This window comes from Tachysurus fulvidraco, chromosome 12 (assembly GCF_022655615.1).
Source record: "Tachysurus fulvidraco isolate hzauxx_2018 chromosome 12, HZAU_PFXX_2.0, whole genome shotgun sequence".
Classification (NCBI taxonomy): Eukaryota; Metazoa; Chordata; class Actinopteri; order Siluriformes; family Bagridae; genus Tachysurus; species Tachysurus fulvidraco.
The window spans coordinates 3,977,472-3,998,214 of NC_062529.1; the positions used below are offsets into that span (position 1 = coordinate 3,977,472).

Sequence of the window (20,743 nt, forward strand, 5' to 3'; positions counted from 1 at the left end):
ATGCCTGTGTGTGTATGCCTGTGTGTGTATGCCTGTGTGTGTGTGTGTATGCCTGTGTGTCTGTGTGTGTCTGTGTGTGTCTGTGTGTGTGTGTGTGTGTGTGCATGTGTGCGTGTGTGTCTGTCTGGCGGCATGTGTGTCTGTCTGTGTGCATGTGTGTGCATGTGTGTGTCTGCCTGTCTGTCAGTTGTATTCATGAATACCAACTTTGTATTTCTTTAAAGATATCCATTTCTTCTAGAATTTATATTTTATTTGCATGCAATGTCTATGATGGACAGAAACCTATCAGCTACAAATGCACACAAACAGGTTTGTCTGGTTGGGTGTAACTAAAAAAACAGAGGAAGAAAGAGAGCAACAAGGGCAGAAATAGAAAGAATACGAAATGATTGAATGTTGACTATGCAATCCATTTTTTTCTTTTATTTTCATTGCATTGCTGAGTGTCAAAGAAGGATTCTTATCAAATCAACCTCAACAAGTGCCTCAACAAGTAGCACTGTTAAATTCACAGGCATGTTAACATTGTTGAAAGAATCATTTGCTGATGTTTTTGAATCCTTAACCTACAATCCAGACTATCCTGTCAAGAGCTTCGAAGGCACAAAGTCAGTGGTTTTCACCAATGTTTCCTGGATGGGAGGAAAGAATCAGTTCTTAGGCATTGCCTACCTTGTTATAGGATCTCTCTGCATTGTCATGGCAATCGTCATGCTCATTGTTTATGCCAAATACAAGTTTTCAGACGACGATAGTGCATAATGTGGTTGTGTTAGGTTTTACTAATCCTCAGGATGTTTCAGCCAGATCACAGGTTTGTATTTTTCAGTGTTTTAAAACCCTTCGATACATTGCTTAATTAAGACAGTTCAGTTAACACAACACCTTCTTATCTGTCACTCAAACGGATAAATTTTGTTCATGTGCCATGCGACTCTTCTCATCTCATAGTCACCAACGAGACATTTTCTGACATAACTCTCTGCTACTGATTCTATTACTGCATGGCTTCTGGTACTTTGACATTAATCTGTATGATCTCTATTACTTTTGCGTAAACAGCAGAGCCTTCACATTATAATTTATATGTCTGAGATCGTTTAAATTATTTCTCCTCTTAAACGCCATTGTTACAGTGCTAGAATTGTGACCTTCATCTGTGTCAGGGTGGAGTTTTCCTTGTAAGGCTACACTATCTCCAAGCCTGACACAAATACACACGTCGTCATACTAAAATGACTCTTAATTCTCAGTATAACAGACACACACAGCTCAGTATAGCTTTTATTAATCCTCTTTTTCGGTTCTATTTATATTCAGTAAGATAGGTTGTAGTCAGTGTTTCCCAGGGAATGTGTGAAAGCTAATTCACCTCCTTCAGAGTATTTTAAAAATCCTTAAAGCCATAATCAAAAGCCAACACACTCATTTTTATTTTACTATTTATTTAATTCCGGCTTTACCCCTTATATGAGGATTTGTAATGTACTGTATGAGGATCTGTTACTAAGCAATTGCATTTTAGTACTGTGCTATAAAAAAGGTTTCATATTTAATAATTACCTACAAAGTATATTTCAACTAAACCGAACCCTAATTTAAGAGTAATTAATTACATCTATTATATTCCTTTTTTTTATGATGGTACTGTTCTGAGAGAAATTTTTTACCACCATGTTCAAAATGTCTCTCTTTTGTGAAATCAGAATCATGGGTGACTTTTCAGGGACTGCTGCACTATTCTGTATGTTTTGTCATCTCAGGGTGTGTAAATTTGGGGTGCATTTTTATATTTTTGTAAATTTGCTGTTTTGTAAACATGTTGAAAAAGCCAAGTTTATGCCCAAACTATAGGTATTGATTCAATTTCTCTGTTTAACATCAATGTTCCCATTGCCAAGGTTGTTTCATTAATGAGATCCTCAGGAGTGGAACTCGCTATTGCCTTCTGACACATTTCTAACTCATTTCTAGCTCTGAATAAAAAGGCAGGCAAAGCTGGTCATATGTGAATTCACAAAATGTCTTCACAAAACAATCTTATACTGGCTCGCTAGTACAGATTTGGTTGAAAATGTTATGGTTTTAAAATAAGTTTAGTTAATAATGACCCTGTACATCAATCTGTATAAATATAGTGTGCAGAGAAACAAAGGAAATGGGAATTGGTGTTGACTTTGGTGTTCAGGAAATAAGGGAGCGTCAGTGTGGCTTGCTCATAAGAGTATTGAAAGAGTGGTGAAATGGGAAAATACCACAGTAATGTTTGTGTGATCTGCAAAAAAAAACGGTCGAATAAATTTTTTTCAACAATATTAAATGTCCTGAAATTTTTTTTCTTTTTTAAGAGTCTGCTATGTTACTACTTGGTCCTCTGTCAGATAAAGGACTGCTTCCAAAAAAATTTTTATTATATATTTAGTATAACTATGATTTTGAGGGGTGACATTGCTTTTTTTTTTTAAAATAAAACAAAAAAACAATTTGAAATCAGAATTTGTCATGGAAATACTGGTTATTTTTGTTGTTTGTACTTGTACTCAATGTGAAATGCGATATACTGATTGTATTGCTTATTATTTGTGACACGATGACCGAATACCATGCTAAAAATAAAACTTTAATCTCTGCTTCATCACTTTAAATCTTCACAATAAAATCCAATACCAATGTTTAAGTGCTGATCTCATCAAATGTCCATATGATTCTCCTTGCCATTATATTTACCTTCAACACTGTTGCAGCCGTAATGCACCCGAAATGCAATCACTGTCCAATCACAAACCAACGAAGGACTTTACGTTTAAAGAATTGCCATTTATAGGCTTATTATTCCTTCTACTGCAGTCAACCTGTTCATGGTATAATAAAATTCTTAATAAAAGTAAAAGTACTTTTCAGTCACATATGCCTCACTCTCGGTTTCATTGACACTCCTTCAAATATTCATAAGACAGTCCACTAACGTTTATGTTCCTGATAATAGTGATTTCAAAAAGAACAACCAAAATAAGTTACATTTAATAGTTTAATAAAAAAAAAAATGACAGATGAAGTGTGTTGTGTAATGAAACCACCAGCTGGTGACCTGCTTTTTGTATGCTTTTCTGTGACTACAAGAATTAAGAGGTTTTTAAGATTATTTTTAGGCTTTATTACTTGCTTTTGTGGTGGAATGGTCACTAAATTGTCCGTAACACAATCTGTAGTGACTAAGAATGGTGCAGATGACATAGTGTAGCAGGTGTAACTAAATAAACATTAACAAGGTGGATTTATTTCTAGACCAGACTAAGAAAACAGACTAATACAGAATAATGTAAATCTCCCAAGAAATTCTGTACAGATACCAAATACTTTGACAATCAATATATCAGGGATGTCAAGTGTCACACATTGAGAGTGACAGTCACGCATTTTGGTCTTTTGTCACGCTCTCCTGCCACACATCGTATTTCTCACGCAGAAAAACTTTTTGACTATTTATCATATATTTAATAAGCCGCAGCGCCCAAAATGTAGCAGTCCGCACCGCTGTCTCTAAAGGAACCGGGCAGGAATCAAGCGCGTTGCAGTTCTTAGTCGAGCATACTTACAGTATCAGCCAATCAAAAAAAGAGTCTACACAATAGCCAATCAGAAAATAGCATTATCTGGGTAAGATTTAACGCAACAACCAATAAAAAAATTGGGGTTCCTGTTCCTGTAAACTTCCTGTTTATAATGCGAATGAATATGATACATATCACAATTTTGTATGATATTTGTCATGCAAAATGAGTGTCAACTCAAACAATGGAAATTTTAACACAACAACCTTCGTCACTTTGGATCTTGTAATGGGACAATTGCACTTTTTTTTAAAGGTTATTTTATTTTGTGCAGGTATGTTTTTTTTAACTGTTTGTTGTTAAAAAAATGACAACTGTGTTAAAAAAAAGCGTAGTTATACATTTTATATCAGTGGAACAAAGTCACCCTAATTCACAGTGTATTAATTCCCATCTTATTTTGTCGACTCAGAAGCGCCACTTAGCGGTTATAAAGTGAATAAGTTTTTTTGTTTTTATCGCGAGAACGTTGTGACGACGCGGAAAACGTCACTTCCGTTGGAGTGCCGTCGGAGAGGAGAAAGGACACAACGAAACCGTTCATTTTCTCCAGATTCCAAGTGTATATGGGCGATTCAGATCGATATTAGAGTTTTAACAGATCTTAACGGGGTGTGTTTTGGAGTGCACGGAGAGGTAAGAGCATTGCTGATGTAATAAACGGGTGAAATCCGTCTGTGGATCCGCACAGGGCCTGTGATGCTAAAGCGCGTTAGCATTTCTACCTGTTAGCTACAATGTCGAGTGTCTGTACATATTAACGTGTATTTAAACAGCTACGCGTGTCTTTAACAACAAATAAAAAGCCTAACTGAAGTCGTGGTGTAGTGAACTGCTTTTAGGAAGCGTGTTAATTCATGGTTATTGCTCAAAAATAGTTCACGAGTAAATGAGTAAAATGAATCATTTACGCATTCATTATTATGTAATTAAAATGTGCATGTTGGTTGTGGATAATGAAAATATCTAACTTTCGGACAGTATTGTGCTAAGGATTGTTATTACACCGATCCGGCGCGCTGATTGGTCAGTCAAGTGATCAAGCGATCTCGAAGTCGCTACATGACGTTATGGCCTCATTTGAATATTCATAAAATCCTCATCGTCATCTGAATATCAATTCTTTTTTTTCTTTTCAGAATAGAGTAAAGTCGATATAACAGTGTGATATAAATTAACGCATAAGGTAATGATGCTAGGTGAATGTGCTTCAGTGCGATGTGAGTGAAGGCAGTGAATCATTTTGTTTAGTTTTTTCATAAAAGTTGATTTTAAGTGGTATGTTTATACATTTAAATGTGTTTTAAGTATTGTATTTTATCCAACCTGAAGCACAGACACTGATGCCGTTGTCAGGCATTTCAGAATCAATTTTTTTGCGTTAGAGATGTGCAACGCATCAGATTTTACCAATTAGTTGATATTATTGCTATTAATGTGACATTTTGCTTCAAAATGTTTTAGGGGTCATCAGTGTCTCATGTGAAATGTATGGATATGAGTTGTATGCTTCGAAGAGAATCATACGCGTTAAAGTGAATGGACCTGTTTTAACACTGTGTTTTTCAGATGTCGGACGAATTGGTGAAGCAACTGAGCAGCTACAGAGCTCAGCTCCAGCAGGTGGAAGCGGCACTCTCTACCGATCAAGAAAATGAAGATCTGCTAAAGTTACAGAAAGACCTTCAGGTGAGACTCATAATTGTCCCACTTTGGAAACACTTTGTAATAGAACAGCTTTACTTGGTCTTCATTTGTTTGCTGATGTGTTACCAAAAGGCCATGGTACATCATTCATGTACTTATTAAGCGGAATCAGTTAATTTTGCCAAGCACTTTGCATGTACAAGGAATTTGTCTTCGTCTTGCCACAAGGTCAACCATTACTCCATTCCTGTAAGAAACCACTACTTTTTGTATAGAAATATAATCAGGGAAAGATTTTGTATCTTTTGATTTTATTTATTTATTTGTGGGGGTTTTTCCATCTTTAGGAGGTGATTGAGTTGACAAAAGATTTGTTAACGGCTCAGCCAGCAGAGGGCATAGCTAGTAACAATAGTTCGGATGCTGCACCACCAAAACACAGCTGGAAAGTAGGAGATCGTTGCATGGCTTTGTGGAGCCAGGATGGACAGTGAGTATCTCGCACAAACAGACACACTTGCACACTTGCATTAATACTTTTGACAAGAGGGAGTCTGACAAAAAAAACTGTGAGTATCTATTTCCTTCTTGCTTTTCTTTCAGCTTTCACAGATGGGTGCATTCGGTCTTTCTGCCTGTAGTTCACACCTTGTTGAGATTGTCTTTAAATGTGTTTTGGAATTATTGAGTGTGTAGTTTTGTATGCCTGTACTCATCTGCTTACAGTGCTTTGTCCTTTGCAGGCAGTACGAAGCAGAGATAGAGGAGATTGACAGTGAGAACGGCACAGCTGCCATCACCTTCACGGGCTACGGCAATGCTGAGGTGGTGCCTCTGCATGCACTCAAAGCAGCTGAGCAGGCCAAAAGCAGCAAGGAGGAAGGAAGCAAACCCAAATCCAAGTGAGTGTGTGTGTGACTGTTTCACAGTGTGTTTTGCTCAGTATGATGCTGTCACTAAGGCCACATTCATACTGCAAGTCTTAATGCTCAATTTGGATATTTTGCTCAGATCTGATTTTTTTTGTTTGACTGTTCACATTACCTTTTAAAATGTGGCCTATATCAGATACCAGTGTGAACTGTTTGCTGTTTCGAACTGACCCGCATGCGCAAACGAACAATAACAATGACGTCACACGCAGCACGCCGTTGCGCTAAAAAGTTGGCGAGGTTATGGATGAAGTATTGTATCATCTGGTGCAAGCAAACATATCATGTAATGCTATAATGTGATGTATTCAATGTACACATTATGAGTTGGTTCACATAACCACTTTATATAACTCTCTTAATACACACGTTACCAGTCACGTTTGTGTCACGTTTTCGCCGGCACATAATTGTGATGAATGCCGATGTAGATTGACGTAAAAGTCACATCAAATCCGCCTTGGTTGTTCACACTGCGGCCACATTGGAAAAAATCAGATTTGGGTCTGATTCAGGAGCACATATGGATGTGGCCCAGATCTGATTTGAAAAAATCAGATCTGGGCCAGATTTGAGTGTTCACACTACTCCTGAAGAAGTCTGACCTGGTCATAAGACACACTTTCACATTGCATTTAAAAACAAACAAACAAAAATAGGAAGGGATTTCTTTGAGTCTGAGTCCTCTAAAAATCTCATGTTGTCTCAGTGAATGTTTTTCTTGCCACCATCTCATATTACTCATATTAATGATCTAATGAAACATCCAGATTTTTCTAAAGCTGTTATAACAGTTGTATAAATAAGATTTTAATTTTAAGGTCTTTGGTATAATTGGTTGGTATTGGAATCAAATTATTGGTATGTTGTACTAATTCCATTATGTAAGGAAGATCTGACCATTTCAAAATTTTTATAATTCTATAATTTTTAAGAAAGTGAAATAGATATGTATTTTGTATGGATGCATGTCCGTTTGTCATATCAGTAATGGGATACCCGATTGTGTACATGTGTGTCTGTGCCCTTCAAGGAAGGAGCTGCAGGCAGAGCAACGGGAATACAAGAAGAAAAAGGCACAGAAGAAAGTACAGAGGATGAAAGAGCTGGAACAAGAGCGAGAGGACCAGAAATCCAAATGGCAGCAGTTTAACAATAAAGCTTATTCAAAAAACAAGAAGGGGCAAGTAAGTAATGGAGGCTTAGAAATAGTCCTGTTTACCAGATCAGTAATCATTTTACATGTTTCACTTCTTTACCATGACTGTCACTGTCCACTGTTTTTTTGTTATTTTTTCTGTAGGTAAAACGCAGTATATTCGCCTCTCCTGAGAGCGTGAATGGAAAAGTTGGTGTGGGTACGTGTGGGATTGCAGATAAACCCATGACTCAATATAATGACACATCCAAATACAATGTGAGGCATTTGATGCCACAGTGAGGTGTTCATGTCTGTGCTCATCCCACCCCAAAAAGAACAGCTGGTGGAACAACCCGAAATTGGTCTGGACACTGAAAGGATCCTGCTATACGATTCCACCACATTTTTATTTTGGGACATGGAAAAGATTATTTTGAGATGTAAGAAAAGGAAATAGCTGTTGATTGGAATGCAGAAGTTATGAGTACAAGACTGCGGCTTCAGTGTGTTACAACTCTAAACTGTAACCTCATATTGATATAACCTCCACTGGAAGACAACCTGGAACTGTTCAACCATCTAACTATGAAGAGTAAGTTTGAGATGTGTGAATATAAATAACACACAATTCAGATAGATCATATTAATAAGCCACTGTATCTGGACCTGCATTTTGCCACTAGTCCAGGATTTGTTTAGGGAGAATGGTAATATAATTTATCTTAATGGCCTTGATGTACACCTAATACACAGTAACTTTTAGTTTAGGCCCAAATTGCAACCATATAACTATTCCAGTGGAGAAGGGAACTCTGACTTTTTAGTATTTAAACTTTTGGATATGCATTCAGATGCTTTTGGGTTAATATTGGAAAGTTAGGTGAGAATATTTGTGTGTTTTTCATCGAATAACCTGAGAGACTTTGTATAGTTTGTATGCTTATTGTGTGTCAAAATTATTTGCTAAAATGTCAGAGTCCTATACATCCACGCGTCACCATTTTGTGGAATTCATTTCTGTTGTCTGTCTTAATTTTGCTTTAAGGTTTTATACACCTTTACAAAGAATAAAGATGTTTTTGTATCTGTTGACCAATGTGATTTTTTTTTTAAATCAGGATTGTGATTTCAGGTAAAATATTCATTCTGATTCTGTAGCGATATGGGTGATATTTGGGTAGCACAATTACAATTCTGCTCTTCTAAGCTGCTACACTGTATAGTGCCAAGCCTTGCCAACACATGATACCAGACAAGATTTTTTTTGTATAGCCATCTCAGTTCACAGTACCACTTATGTGTAAATATACAAAATTAATAAAGCATGAAAATTCTGTGCAATCAGTAAATTACAGTACATTTTTAACCCATGAGCAAGACCTTGTACATAATGATTTTAAAGGACTACGCTGGGGGAAATGTTCAGATCTAATTTAAGTGCAGTTCTAGTTTGTCAGTCCTAACTGCATTAAGTATCAGTGGGATAACAACAGCTGCTATTTGCACCCACATACTGAGAAAGCTAATTCTGTAATACAGCAGTCTTTTTCAGATTATTACATATTTTCCACTATCTAGCAGACACATGGCCATGGCTACATGGTGTTTATTTCTGAGTCCACCGAATTGTTCCACATCTGTGGTTAAGTGACGCGACTGTGGCTGAATGATTTTCCTTCACCATACCACTGTTGGTATTTACTGTCCATCCTGCTACTATACTTGGATTTCTTTAACAAAAATAAAAAATGCAGCTCTGATTCTGGATTTGGTTTTCCTTCCTTGTAACGGGCCCCTCCTACTCTTCATGTTGGGGCGGTTTTCCCCCACATTATGTTTTTATTCTACTTTGTACCAAGTAATTAGTTTAAAGAGCCATGGTGACTTGAAATCATGCAGTGAGAAAATTCATAATTTGGTAACTAATAACTGATGTACACTAGTGCATATTGTGTCTGTATTTTCTCTATTTTTGAGGCAATATTTAGAGAGATGTCTGCCCTGCTGCTACCTGGATTCACTGCACTTTCTTCGGGTTCTACAAGCATGACAGTTCCCTTCCCAGTTGTGTGAGTATGATCGTCTCTGACCATACATAATCATCCTTCTCAGCTTGGGTAGTTTTTGAACTGAGATTGAAGTGATGATTTCTTCAACACCATAAAAATTATAGCACAATAAATGTGTGGCTTGACTATTTTCTCAGTTTCTCTCTGGAGAGGTAATACTTTTCCAAGCTTGCTCATGTGAGTCTGTTATTATCTAAATGTTTTTTACGATCCACCAGACTAACTAATTGGGTCACTGGTTTATCATCTTGCACTCGGTTCTTCTACAACAGCGTTATAAAATGTAGGTTAGTTTATTCTAAAATGGAATGTTTCCTACAAAAAAGGAATTGGACCTGCCTGTAAAGCTCTATCATTATACAGAAAGGAATACAGGAATGTTCACCAAAGCTCTTCCCACATTGACCACTGATTCATCTTCAGTAACTAGTCACATTGGAAACCAAGAATTTCCCAGAAAGCCAAGGCACCATGCAAACATTCACTCCTGTTGAGCTGAGGAGACTCACAGAGACATGTGAAATCCCGCACTGCCAAGCTGAGAAACATCCTGTCTGTATCTGATGCTGAGAAGCTAGTTCATGCGTTCATGACCTCTAGACTGGACTATTGTAATGCATTACTAGGTGGTTGTCCTGCATCTTTAATAAATAGGTTACAGTTAGTCCAAAATGCAGCTGCCAGAGTTCTCACTAGGACAAGAAAGTATGACCATATAACCCCAATTTTATCATCTCTACACTGGCTACCTGTTAAGTTTAGAATTGACTACAAACTGCTGCTACTTACGTACAAGGCTCTTAATGGTTTAGCTCCCATGTATCTAACTAGTCTTCTAACACGTTACAATCCTTCACGCTCTCTGAGATCACAAAACTCAGGACTTCTGGTAGTTCCCAAAATATCTAAGTCTACTAAAGGTGGTAGAGCGTTTTCTTATTTAGCTCCCAAACTTTGGAATAGTCTTCCTGATAGTGTTTGGGGCGCAGACACGCTTTCCCAGTTTAAATGTAGATTAAAAACTCATCTCTTTAGTCAGGTGTACACATAATAAATCCCATAATATCATGCACCAGTACATCAGACCAGCACACATTCTATGAACAGCAGATATGTTAATCCCTTTCCACTGCTTCTCTCTTTGTACCTATCCCGAGGCATCCAGACACTGTACCAGTTCCCAACGTCCTCTGTGGGACGAAGCCTTTGGACGTCCACTGAGCCGAGGCCGACTCTAAGAATCCTGAGACATCTCCAGTTAGACTCTGTGGTACTCAGGAGATCAGAAGTCCTTGAACCTTACACCAATACAACATTTAACTGACTGTATATTACAATCACACCCCAGTGTCACCCATATGAGGATGGGTTCCCCTTGTGTCCGGTTCCTCACAAGGTTTCTTCCTTTACCAATTTAAGGGAGTTTTTCCTTGCCACTGCTGCCTGAGTCACCTCAGACTTGCTCATAGGGGAATAAATACATACACACTGTGAACTATATACATCTAATAATAATCTAGAATTTTTATCCTGTTAATTCTTATTTCTTTTATTATCGTTAATTCCTTTATCATTAATTATGTTTACCTTCTGCTCTGTGTTTATGTTCTGTAAAGCTGCTTTGAGACAATGTCTATTGTAAAAAGCGCTATACAAATAAACTTGAATTGAATTGAATTGAACAAGCTCAGGGTTGAAATAAGGACTCTGAAGCTGTCCAGTTGCACGCCATGCTACACAGGGGTATATTCTTTTGGCCACTAGGTGTCTCTGGTGTGTACACGAACCTCAGTAAATGAACAGAACTTGATTAGAACAGCTGGCTGGAAAGATTCAACTCTTCTTTAAGCCTTTTCTCACTATTCATAGCTGCAAATTCAGCCTTTTAAGAATTATTACATGTGGAACAGAAATACAGTAATAGATTTTCTCTCCGCGAGACAAACAAACACAAAAAGAATTGACTGGATTTGATGAGCCAAAAGAGTCGATTCGTCGTAATGATTCGATTCATTTGTAAAATGAGCCGGTTGCTCATTATGTTTTTCTCATTGTTTTATATAATGTATGTACACATATATACAAAATGTAAACAATATACACAAATAACGCTTTATGTAAAAACGGATGAAAATATAAATTGAGTTTGAAGAAAAAACAAACAAAAAAACCCCCCAAAATATCATTGCTTAATATAGTACACTCACGTCCAAACGTGAACTGTGACGCACTTCCTGTTTATATGCAGTGGCGTGGCTTGTGGCAGCATGGAACTGACTCACACAGACACACGTGATCAAGCTTCAGAGCTCACAGCAAGGTTCTCTAATCACAGCACTGAGAGGGTAAGCCGAGATACATTATTACTGACATCAGAGCTATATATTAATTAACATCAGATTTAATCATTTAATTGACAACTGTTAAATAATTAGCAGATTTAAATGGTTTTAAAAATAAGATGATGGGAGACTTAAAAATGTTACAGATCTCTTTCATGATTTATGTCTATTATTGACAATTATTTATTTATTTATTTGTTTGTTTGTTATTTCAGTCTACCCTTCTTGCTGTCTTTAGTTATGAGTTTTCACAGCAGAACCCTAGAGACAAATATCACAAAGACTTTTTCACAAAGTCTTCAAACCGGGTTGTACGTAACGCAGTCATGTATAATCATGAGCATACAAAACAGTGAAAGAATTTAAATTGAGAATTGAGAGAAAACATTCATAGATTCAGTCATAACAAAAATCTGGAAAGTTCTACCTCGATTGCCAAAAGCCTTGAAACTATGATTTAAAGACACGTTGATTATTTTTACAGAAACACACAGTCTGAATCTTGGCTGACACCTGATATTGACCTCATCTTGAAGTCCTTTTTAGCAGCCAAGTGATTCCGGATTTTCAGGGCAAGTTTAGTTGCCAGGTTATGAAATACAGAGGTGTGTCACTTGTGTGCTTTAGGACAAATTGTGTTCTGTGTTAATGCTTTGTTTTATATCATAATATTCTGTGGATTGGACGGTGTATGTCAGTGGATTGGTCAAGTCTAAATTAGTACCAGTACAGCATTTAAGGTAAGTATTAAAGGCTCTCAGTTACTTAGTAATCTAATTCAGCAGATTCTGAGGTTCTACTTTTGGGCTATTTTGGAACTACCAAAAGTCCTGAGTTTTGTGATCTCAGAGAGCGTGAAGGATTGTAACGTGTTAGAAGACTAGTTAGATACATGGGAGCTAAACCATTAAGAGCCTTGTACGTAAGTAGCAGCAGTTTGTAATCAATTCTAAACTTAACAGGTAGCCAGCGTAGAGATGATAAAATTGGGGTTATATGGTCATACTTTCTTGTCCTAGTGAGAACTCTGGCAGCTGCATTTTGGACTAACTGTAACCTATTTATTAAAGATGCAGGACAACCACCTAGTAATGCATTACAATAGTCCAGTCTAGAGGTCATGAATGCTTGAACTAGCTTCTCAGCATCAGATACAGACAGGATGTTTCTCAGCTTGGCAAAATTTCTATGGTGGAAGAAGGCTGTTTTGGTAGTATGAGCGAGATGATTTTTAAAAGACAAGTTGCTGTCTAATATAACACCCAGGTCTTTCACTGTCGAGCTATTAGTAATAGTACATCCCTCTAAATGGAAGTTAAATTGTGAGAGTTTCTGTGCACTGGTTTTTGGACCTATAAGTAGTATTTCTGTCTTATCAGAGTTTAACAATAGAAAATTGCAGCTCATCCAGTCTTTTATCTCTCTAAGACATTGAGTTAATTTGGACACTGTGGCTATTTCATCTGGTTTTGATGAGATATATAACTGTGTGTCGTCAGCATAACAATGAAAACTAATCCCATGTCTTCTAATAATGTTCCCTAATGGAAGCATGTACATAGAGAAAAGCAGAGGTCCTAGAACTGATCCTTGAGGGACCCCATAATTAACTGGTAATAAACTGGAGGATTCACCGTTTAATTCTACAAAATGGTATCGGTCTGTATATACTGCTTTAAACCAATTTAAGTGTAGCCAAGGGGCAATTTACGATGTTCAAAGTGTGTGTGGCCATGTTGATTTAATGTTTCTCTCTGAACAGTTAGTCGAGAAAACTACAAGTGGCTGATTTAAAATTTCAAGCTAATGGAGTGATTTTGTGGGTTTTTTTGTTGGTGGTTGTAGGTAGGGAAATACAAATTATAGAATTAAACTTATAGAGATAACAAACGTGTAGTTTGTTTATATGAGACCAAATAAACACAGCTCTAAACTCTCAACCTCTGTGCTAGTTTTGATTTAATGACCAAGAATATCCTAGAAAAACTCAAGTGGAACCTAATCTCTCTCTCTTTGCATGTGTGTTGTGTGTGTGTGTTGTGTTGTGATAATCAGTGGAAATGCTGAGTTTGTCTCTAACAGTGTGGTGAGTATTCAGAGGAGAGTTTAGTGTTGCTTCATAAGATAACGTCAAGAAGTTTCATGTGAGCGTGTACAATAGATAACATACACACGCACAGAGTCACGCACAGACAGTTGCATTGTGACAGGGTGGAGTTTGCATCTTGTTTTCTTTGTTAGATTGTGCAATTCCTTACTTCCCAGTTCCAGGTTTGGAAGAGCGCTGGTTTTCAGGAGTTTCAGGGAAAGGACACAGACAATAGTCAGTGTTTACAGTTTAAACAGACAACTGTGTGAGACCACATGCGAGTATGAAAGGTTAAGTTTGTTGATCTGTTTCTCAATGTTATTATCAGTAGGGAGTGATTCAGTGTAAGTGCGTGTAAGGGACAGCAGCCCTTTGCCCTGATAATGGGAATGAATATTCAGAGTTTACATGTCAGCAGTCCTCCTTCTGAAGATAAAGGTTGAGGTTGCAGCTTCAGCATTACTCCATTCCAGTTTCAATACGCAGACTGTAAATAATTATGATTCATCAATCAATAATGGCACTGTAATAAAATCAGTTATATAATTTATTAATAATACTTTTTTCAGCATTCCAATAGCCTAGTCTTTATAAAAGTCCATTTAGTTCCTAAACAAATAATGGTCAGCACAGCATGCTGTCCGGTTAGAGTCTGTAAAAGATAATTTTCTATTACAGAGCACTGTTAGTAAATGTGTGTGTTTGTGTTTGTGTGTGCGTATGCCGGTGTGGGTGTGGGCCTTTGTGCTTGTTCATACTTGTTGAAAGCAGACTATAAATTAGGTAGGATGGAGGCAGGCTAAGTATTATGCAAATACGCAAAGTTAAATGTTATAAATGCAATAATCTGGTAACACTGGATATTACATTCCATAACAGTTCTGATCATCCTTCCTGTTCTGCATAGATATGCTGAGTGATTGGGTTGAGAGCTGGAGCATTAAGGAGGTGGCTCTCTGGCTAAAGAAGCAGGGATTTGGTGAATATGTGGAGCTGCTTTGCACTAAGCATCGTGTGGATGGAGCTGCATTGCTGTGTCTAACAGAACATGACCTGCGATCCCCACCACTGCAGCTCCCACGGCTCGGAGACATCAAAAGGCTCACAGTTGCCCTTAGAGGGCTTCAGAGACAACGAACACACTCACACACACCACACAGTGACTTCAGTGCAGATGGTGTGTTTCAATCACATACCTCAGGTTTAAAACGTTGTTTTAGCAGCATAGACCAAAACAACCCACAGTGTAATGGGGTCGGCATGGCCATGTGGGAGGAGCATTGTCACGGTTATTCAAATGGGAAATGTAAGAAGGACTGTGGCTACCTGGACCCTGAGGGATGGAAGACAGCCCTGAGCTCTGTCTATGTGATGCTGGTGTTTGGTATCACTTCATTTGTCATGGTACTGGTGCATGAGAGGGTGCCTGACATGCAAACCTACCCACCCTTGCCTGATATTTTTCTTGACAGGTGTGTATAAATATTCTTTAACATCAGTAAACAAAATCCAAATGGGAAAATAAGCAGCGATGGGGTGGTGTAATTTCTTAATTTTTAAAAGTTGATTAGTTTCCTATAACAGCATGCAAGCATGTGTTTAATTTCTCTTATACTTCAGCAATTTGTCAAATTTTAAATATCCCCTAAACAGAAAACATATTAAACCTGCACACATTTTTGTGCAATGTGTTACTATATAAATGATGCATTATTAGAGCAATTACATAAATAAAAACTTCTGATTTGCATCACAGCAGAACAGGCTGTCTGAGTTAATTTTATATAAAACACCTTCTGACCAATCTGAATCAAGCATTTAGCTGCACTGTGGTATAATGGCAATTAAAAAGAAGTGTACGTGATACGTGAGAACACAAATAATGGCTAAATGTTAGGTTGGAGTGCAACTTTTAATCCTCTTTTTGATTCAGTGTACCTAGAATTCCTTGGGCTTTCGCCATGGCCGAGGCCTGTGCTCTCATCCTGTGCTGCATATTACTGCTAATACTGCTGTTGCACAAGCACAGGTACACATATAACCACACTCACACATTACAGCTATTCAAACACCAGTACAAATGCACATGCATTTGCAACTATTTTATGAAACATTTACACGGACCTTTTAAATATAACCTCATGCTTTCTGTTTGTTTGTGTAGATCTATCCTCTTTCGTAGATTCTGTAGTTTAACAGGGACTGTGTTCCTGCTTCGCTGTGTCACCATGTTCGTCACCTCCCTGTCTGTCCCAGGACATCATCTACAGTGCACAGGGAAGGTCTGGGATGTGTATTTTCATTCTTTACATACTGCATCTTTTGAGAAAGTTCTGTGTTTTGGAATCATTTAAATCACAACATGCATATTGTCTGTGTTTATTTGTTTGTGTATGCTGTTGGGTTCTGTAGATGTATGGTGATATCTGGGCAAAAATCCTGCGCGCGTTACAGATTTGGAGCGGCTTGGGTATGTCCCTGACAGGGGTTCACACGTGTGGAGATTACATGTTCAGTGGGCACACGGTGGTTCTTACCATGCTCAACTTCTTTGTCACGGAGTGTGAGTATGCTTCATTTTGTGTATGCATTGTGTGTGTGTAGTACAGCAGTGGTGGATAAATCATAAATCCATTAGCTAGCACATTTTCAAGACAAGTGATCTGACTCAAAGCTTGTTAAATGTATTATACATTTAATAATTTTATAAGTGTTTGTTTTATTAAAACAGAATATGTTGTTTCATTTTCTATAACAACATGACCATCAGTTATAGGTTTATAATTAATTTATTTCATTCATTTATGAAACATTAATGGAAGGAGTAGTCAGAAAATTTCCAGGCAACAGACATTTTTCTTTCTCTTGAATTAAAAAGTTAAAATATACAGAGTTTTATCAGGTACTAAAAACATTAGGACAGACTTATCCAACCCTGAATGCTTACAGTATGCGTATGTGTTTCGAGAGGCAGTGACTGCTCTCAACCTTTAATCAGTATTGTGTGCTGTTGGTGCTTCTGTCTTTCTAGACACTCCACGTAACTGGCACATTTTGCATACTTTGGCATGGGTGCTGAATCTGTTTGGGGTATTCTTCATCCTAGCTGCCCACGAACACTACTCCATTGATGTTTTCATCGCCTTCTACCTCACAACTCGATTGTTCCTGTACTATCATACGCTGGCCAACACACGGGCATATCAGCACAGCCGACGAGCTCGCATCTGGTTTCCCATGTTTTCTTTTTTCGAGTGCAACGTCAATGGTCCTATCCCCAATGAGTACTGCTGGCCCTTCTCCAGGCCTGCCTTCATGAAAACACTCATTGGCTAGAAAGAACGTGTGTGTATATCACAGCTTGGCTGTCTAGATTGATTGTCTGATAGATTTACACTGTCAAAAAGAACAAGATATTTATACTTTTTTTGGGGGGGGATGAATGGCAGCATTTGCTGTCAGTACTTTGCTGTCAGCTTAAGAGAATCTTTTGTGTATTGGACTAAAACACTAATCTTGTACTAGTCGGTACCAATTGGGCATATGACCGCTCCTGTGAAGGAGAACTGAAGTCCAGGGTTCTTTCTTATCTTATTTGGTAATAGATATTTATTGGACATCTGAACTAGCATGTTTAGCCAGCTGTTCACTGCACATTACAGTATGGACACTGAAACTCCAAGTAGGTGGTTAAGATGTATTCAGTGTTGCACATTATTATTATTTTTTATTTAATGTAAGTTTTTGTAATGTAAAATTATATTGTTGTCAAAACAAAGAAAGTCAGTTGTTTACAGTGGTTGTGTGAGAGGTTTAACTGATTGGCTAAACTTTTGTATTTAAAAACACAGAGGATAATAGTATATATTGTGGCTTTAATATAAACAAATGGAGTCGCCACAAGCCTTTTTGTCCACAAAAGTACGATTAAGTACACTTTTTTGGTATACCAGTACACACAGTGATGTGGTTACTTTATGAGAAACTCAGGGTTTTATACACACACACACACACACACACACACACACACACACACACACACACACACACACACACTTATATATATAATGTGTGTGTGTGTGTGTGTGTATATGTATATTCAAAATCCACTCCCAGCTCTGTGCGTTAACTGCATCCTATTCAAACTGGTGGGTTTCATTCATGTCTGTTTGAAAAGCAGTTTCATTAGTCTGCTCTCTTTCTGTTAAATGCAGATAGATCTATATGTATTAATGTGTTTACATACATAAAGTTCTATATGATAATGAATGATTGTATGTTGAGAGAGAGCGAGAGAGAAATAGACCAAAACATTTAAGAAGATTTTATTTCTATAGTGGTTAATTGTTAAAAGAGCTGTGTGTCTATTTTAAAGACCTCTGATATAAATGTTTTATGGTTTTTCATGTGCCATCTGCTGGATAAATGCCTGTATCACAAATACCAAAAAACACAATGTTTTTCTTTTTTTTTTCTTCTTTTTTTTATGTGATTAGAACTTATTATGACACAGTAAATGAAAGACATATAATTGAAAATAACATGGTTGGCAATATAGGATTGTGCACTATCTAACAATTTTAAGTGAATATGAAAAATATACATGCAAAATCTCAGCAGTATGATACTCAGGCAGATTAAACACTCACTAGTTCCAATATAATATACAAGTAAAATATGATTTTAAACCCCTTTCACTGGCCCCTTAATTTAATAAACTTGCTTATGCTTTGCAATTGAAAAGGGGCTAACAGTCAGAAGTCATGCTTAAGTCTCACATTGAAATGTGAGGAGGAACATCCAATGCTATGACCTGGATTTGAAACAGGGTTGTTGCGGGCACAAGGCAGAGTAGTTACCAATATATAATTACGACAGAACATGCAACTGGGCCCAGCAAGAAGGCAGCTGCTATATGTAACAAAAAGGATGTGGTGAAGGTCTCACTAGTTTTGCCAGTGACAAAATAGAGCCAAGTTCCCATATTGAGAGTTGAACCTGAGCAAAAACCAGGAATCCTGACCGCTATGCCATATGGAACTCTAGTTGCTGGTAAAGGCCACCTCTGGAAGGGGGTGAAGAAACCGGAATAGTTATATCCACATAATCATGAAGATTAAATCCAACAGTGTTATTTGTGCCGATTGTTTTAGGCTATATACATCTAGTAAAATCCAAACGTAATTCAAAATGTATTTAAAAAAATTAATAATAATCATCGCTGCCTTACAGTCACATTGTCCACAACAGGAGCGCAGGAGGAGATCGCACCACTACATGTGATACAGAATAGCATGAAATACCCTTTTATTAGAGAACTGCAGAACACAGTGCAGAAATATTTTCCTTAATGTACATATATCATAAAGTGTCAAAGTCTGCAAATACAGTCATGAAGCACAATCGCTACTCATCATCAGTCCTAACTATTACGGTGTTCATTATAAAACCGTCATGAAGAAGCATGTTTTCACTATAACATTTTTGTCTTAAATTTTTGCCCACAAATTAATCCTGTGATATTGTCAAGGTGTTAACAATCAGTCTAATTGCTAGAAACATATAAATCCTCCGGTGACCCAGGTATGTAATGCATCATGATGGCACTGCTGGCACAGTTGGAGGATTACACCAATGGCAGAATAAAGAGAGAACGAGTTTTCAGGGACCATGATGATTTCCTAGCCCATGATGATGACTGGCTAATTAGTGGCTGATGACTGGCCAATTTAGATTCCCTAGAGCTGTGCTCTTGGATCTACTGTATGTGCTGAATTGGGTCCAGTATTAGAGAGGGCAACACGCCGGAACCATGCCATCCCAGTCCAAATACAAGGCCTCACGACTCTGGGGTTCTTGGCAACCGGCTGTTTCCTGTTTCCTAATTCTATTGGAATATATCATCTCACCCTATAGGTCTGGTATATCACAGCCGTTCCTGAATGCGTAAATATCTGTCGTTTTGAATGGTATACTTAATATGCCGAAATTAAAATGCAATTTGCAGCAATGTCTGGTTTCCCAAATGTAATCGGCGCAATTGACTGCACTCATGTTGCTATAAGGGCACCATCAGAAAATGAATTTGCTTATTTTTAACAATATTAAAAAGCAGAAACTGTAACAATTTTGCTTTTAATATAATTATGACCTGCAGGCGACAGTGAATACCCCTGATACGCTGGCTCCTCACCCCATTTTTAAACTCGCAGAGTGCAAAGGAAACTCGTTATAACGAGGTCCACTCTCATGCCCGTGCAGTTGTGGAGCGTGTAATGGGCGTGTAAAAATGGGCGTGTACAGGGCGGGATATGAGGCTGGTTCACTTTCGCACATCTGCGGGAACATTGCTTACAGGTGTGCGTACGCACAGTTTTATAAATCGGAATATTTTTTGCCGTACGCCATTTTTGGCTTTTGATAGGGATTTTAATAGGGATCCTACGCACAGTTTTATAAATGAGACCCCAGGGACGGTTCTAGACCTTAAAACTAATTATAATTTTTACTTTCATAAATTAACAATAAAAATTACGTTAAAATGCAGGACATCTCATCGATGGGAAAGAAAATTATTTATCAGTCTGATCCAAGAGCGATTTTTTTTACTTTGTTTTTACGCGTGCGTTGTAGTCTTTCAAAAGTGCGTCTTCAGCTGTCTGCTTTATTTGAACGGAGAAGCACAGGTACGCGCAGCGTGCATGCGCAGTCAGAGCTGGAGGCTTTTATCTATAACGTTAATCGGCGGAAAACCGCAAAGACAGAAACCAAAAGCAGTGAAATTTCACTGTTCTTATTACCAGAATTGTCGTATAATATATAATATGAAACTCTTCTTGTTTTAAATTCTCACTGAGGGCTATGCCCCCCTAAAGATGAAATCCTGGAACCGCCCCTGCTAACCACTAT

At 37.7% G+C, this 20,743-nt stretch overlaps 3 protein-coding genes across 7 annotated transcripts in view; all 3 read left to right on the forward strand.

Moving 5' to 3' along the window:
• Window positions 1-2,318, forward strand: part of tmem30b (transmembrane protein 30B) — an 11,965-nt gene extending 9,647 nt beyond the window's left edge. For all 3 annotated transcript variants that reach the window (XM_027160120.2, XM_027160118.2, XM_027160119.2), the window contains exon 8: window positions 581-2,318. In XM_027160120.2, the coding sequence (XP_027015921.1) occupies window positions 581-765 (185 nt within the window). In that variant the 3' untranslated portion in view covers window positions 766-2,318. The remainder of the gene's footprint in view (window positions 1-580) is intronic.
• A 1,770-nt stretch (window positions 2,319-4,088) lies between these two features.
• smndc1 (survival motor neuron domain containing 1) lies at window positions 4,089-8,426 on the forward strand. Its single transcript, XM_027160094.2, has 6 exons — window positions 4,089-4,250; window positions 5,184-5,303; window positions 5,609-5,751; window positions 6,005-6,163; window positions 7,227-7,380; window positions 7,497-8,426. The coding sequence occupies exons 2-6, from the start codon at window positions 5,184-5,186 to the stop codon at window positions 7,632-7,634; spliced, it is 714 nt and encodes a 237-aa protein (XP_027015895.1). The 5' UTR covers window positions 4,089-4,250; the 3' UTR covers window positions 7,635-8,426.
• A 3,206-nt stretch (window positions 8,427-11,632) lies between these two features.
• samd8 (sterile alpha motif domain containing 8) lies at window positions 11,633-17,630 on the forward strand. 3 transcript variants are annotated; one of them, XM_027160141.2, is made up of 6 exons: window positions 11,633-11,748; window positions 14,742-15,306; window positions 15,768-15,863; window positions 15,999-16,116; window positions 16,247-16,397; window positions 16,866-17,630. In XM_027160141.2, the coding sequence occupies exons 2-6, from the start codon at window positions 14,744-14,746 to the stop codon at window positions 17,168-17,170; spliced, it is 1,233 nt and encodes a 410-aa protein (XP_027015942.1). In that variant the 5' UTR covers window positions 11,633-11,748; window positions 14,742-14,743; the 3' UTR covers window positions 17,171-17,630. The 3 variants fall into 3 exon arrangements, with proteins under 3 accessions (XP_027015942.1, XP_047677499.1, XP_027015943.1); XM_047821543.1 differs by lacking the exon at window positions 11,633-11,748 and adding an exon at window positions 11,820-12,350; XM_027160142.2 differs by lacking the exon at window positions 11,633-11,748 and adding an exon at window positions 12,347-12,485.
• Window positions 17,631-20,743: the final 3,113 nt, after the last annotated feature.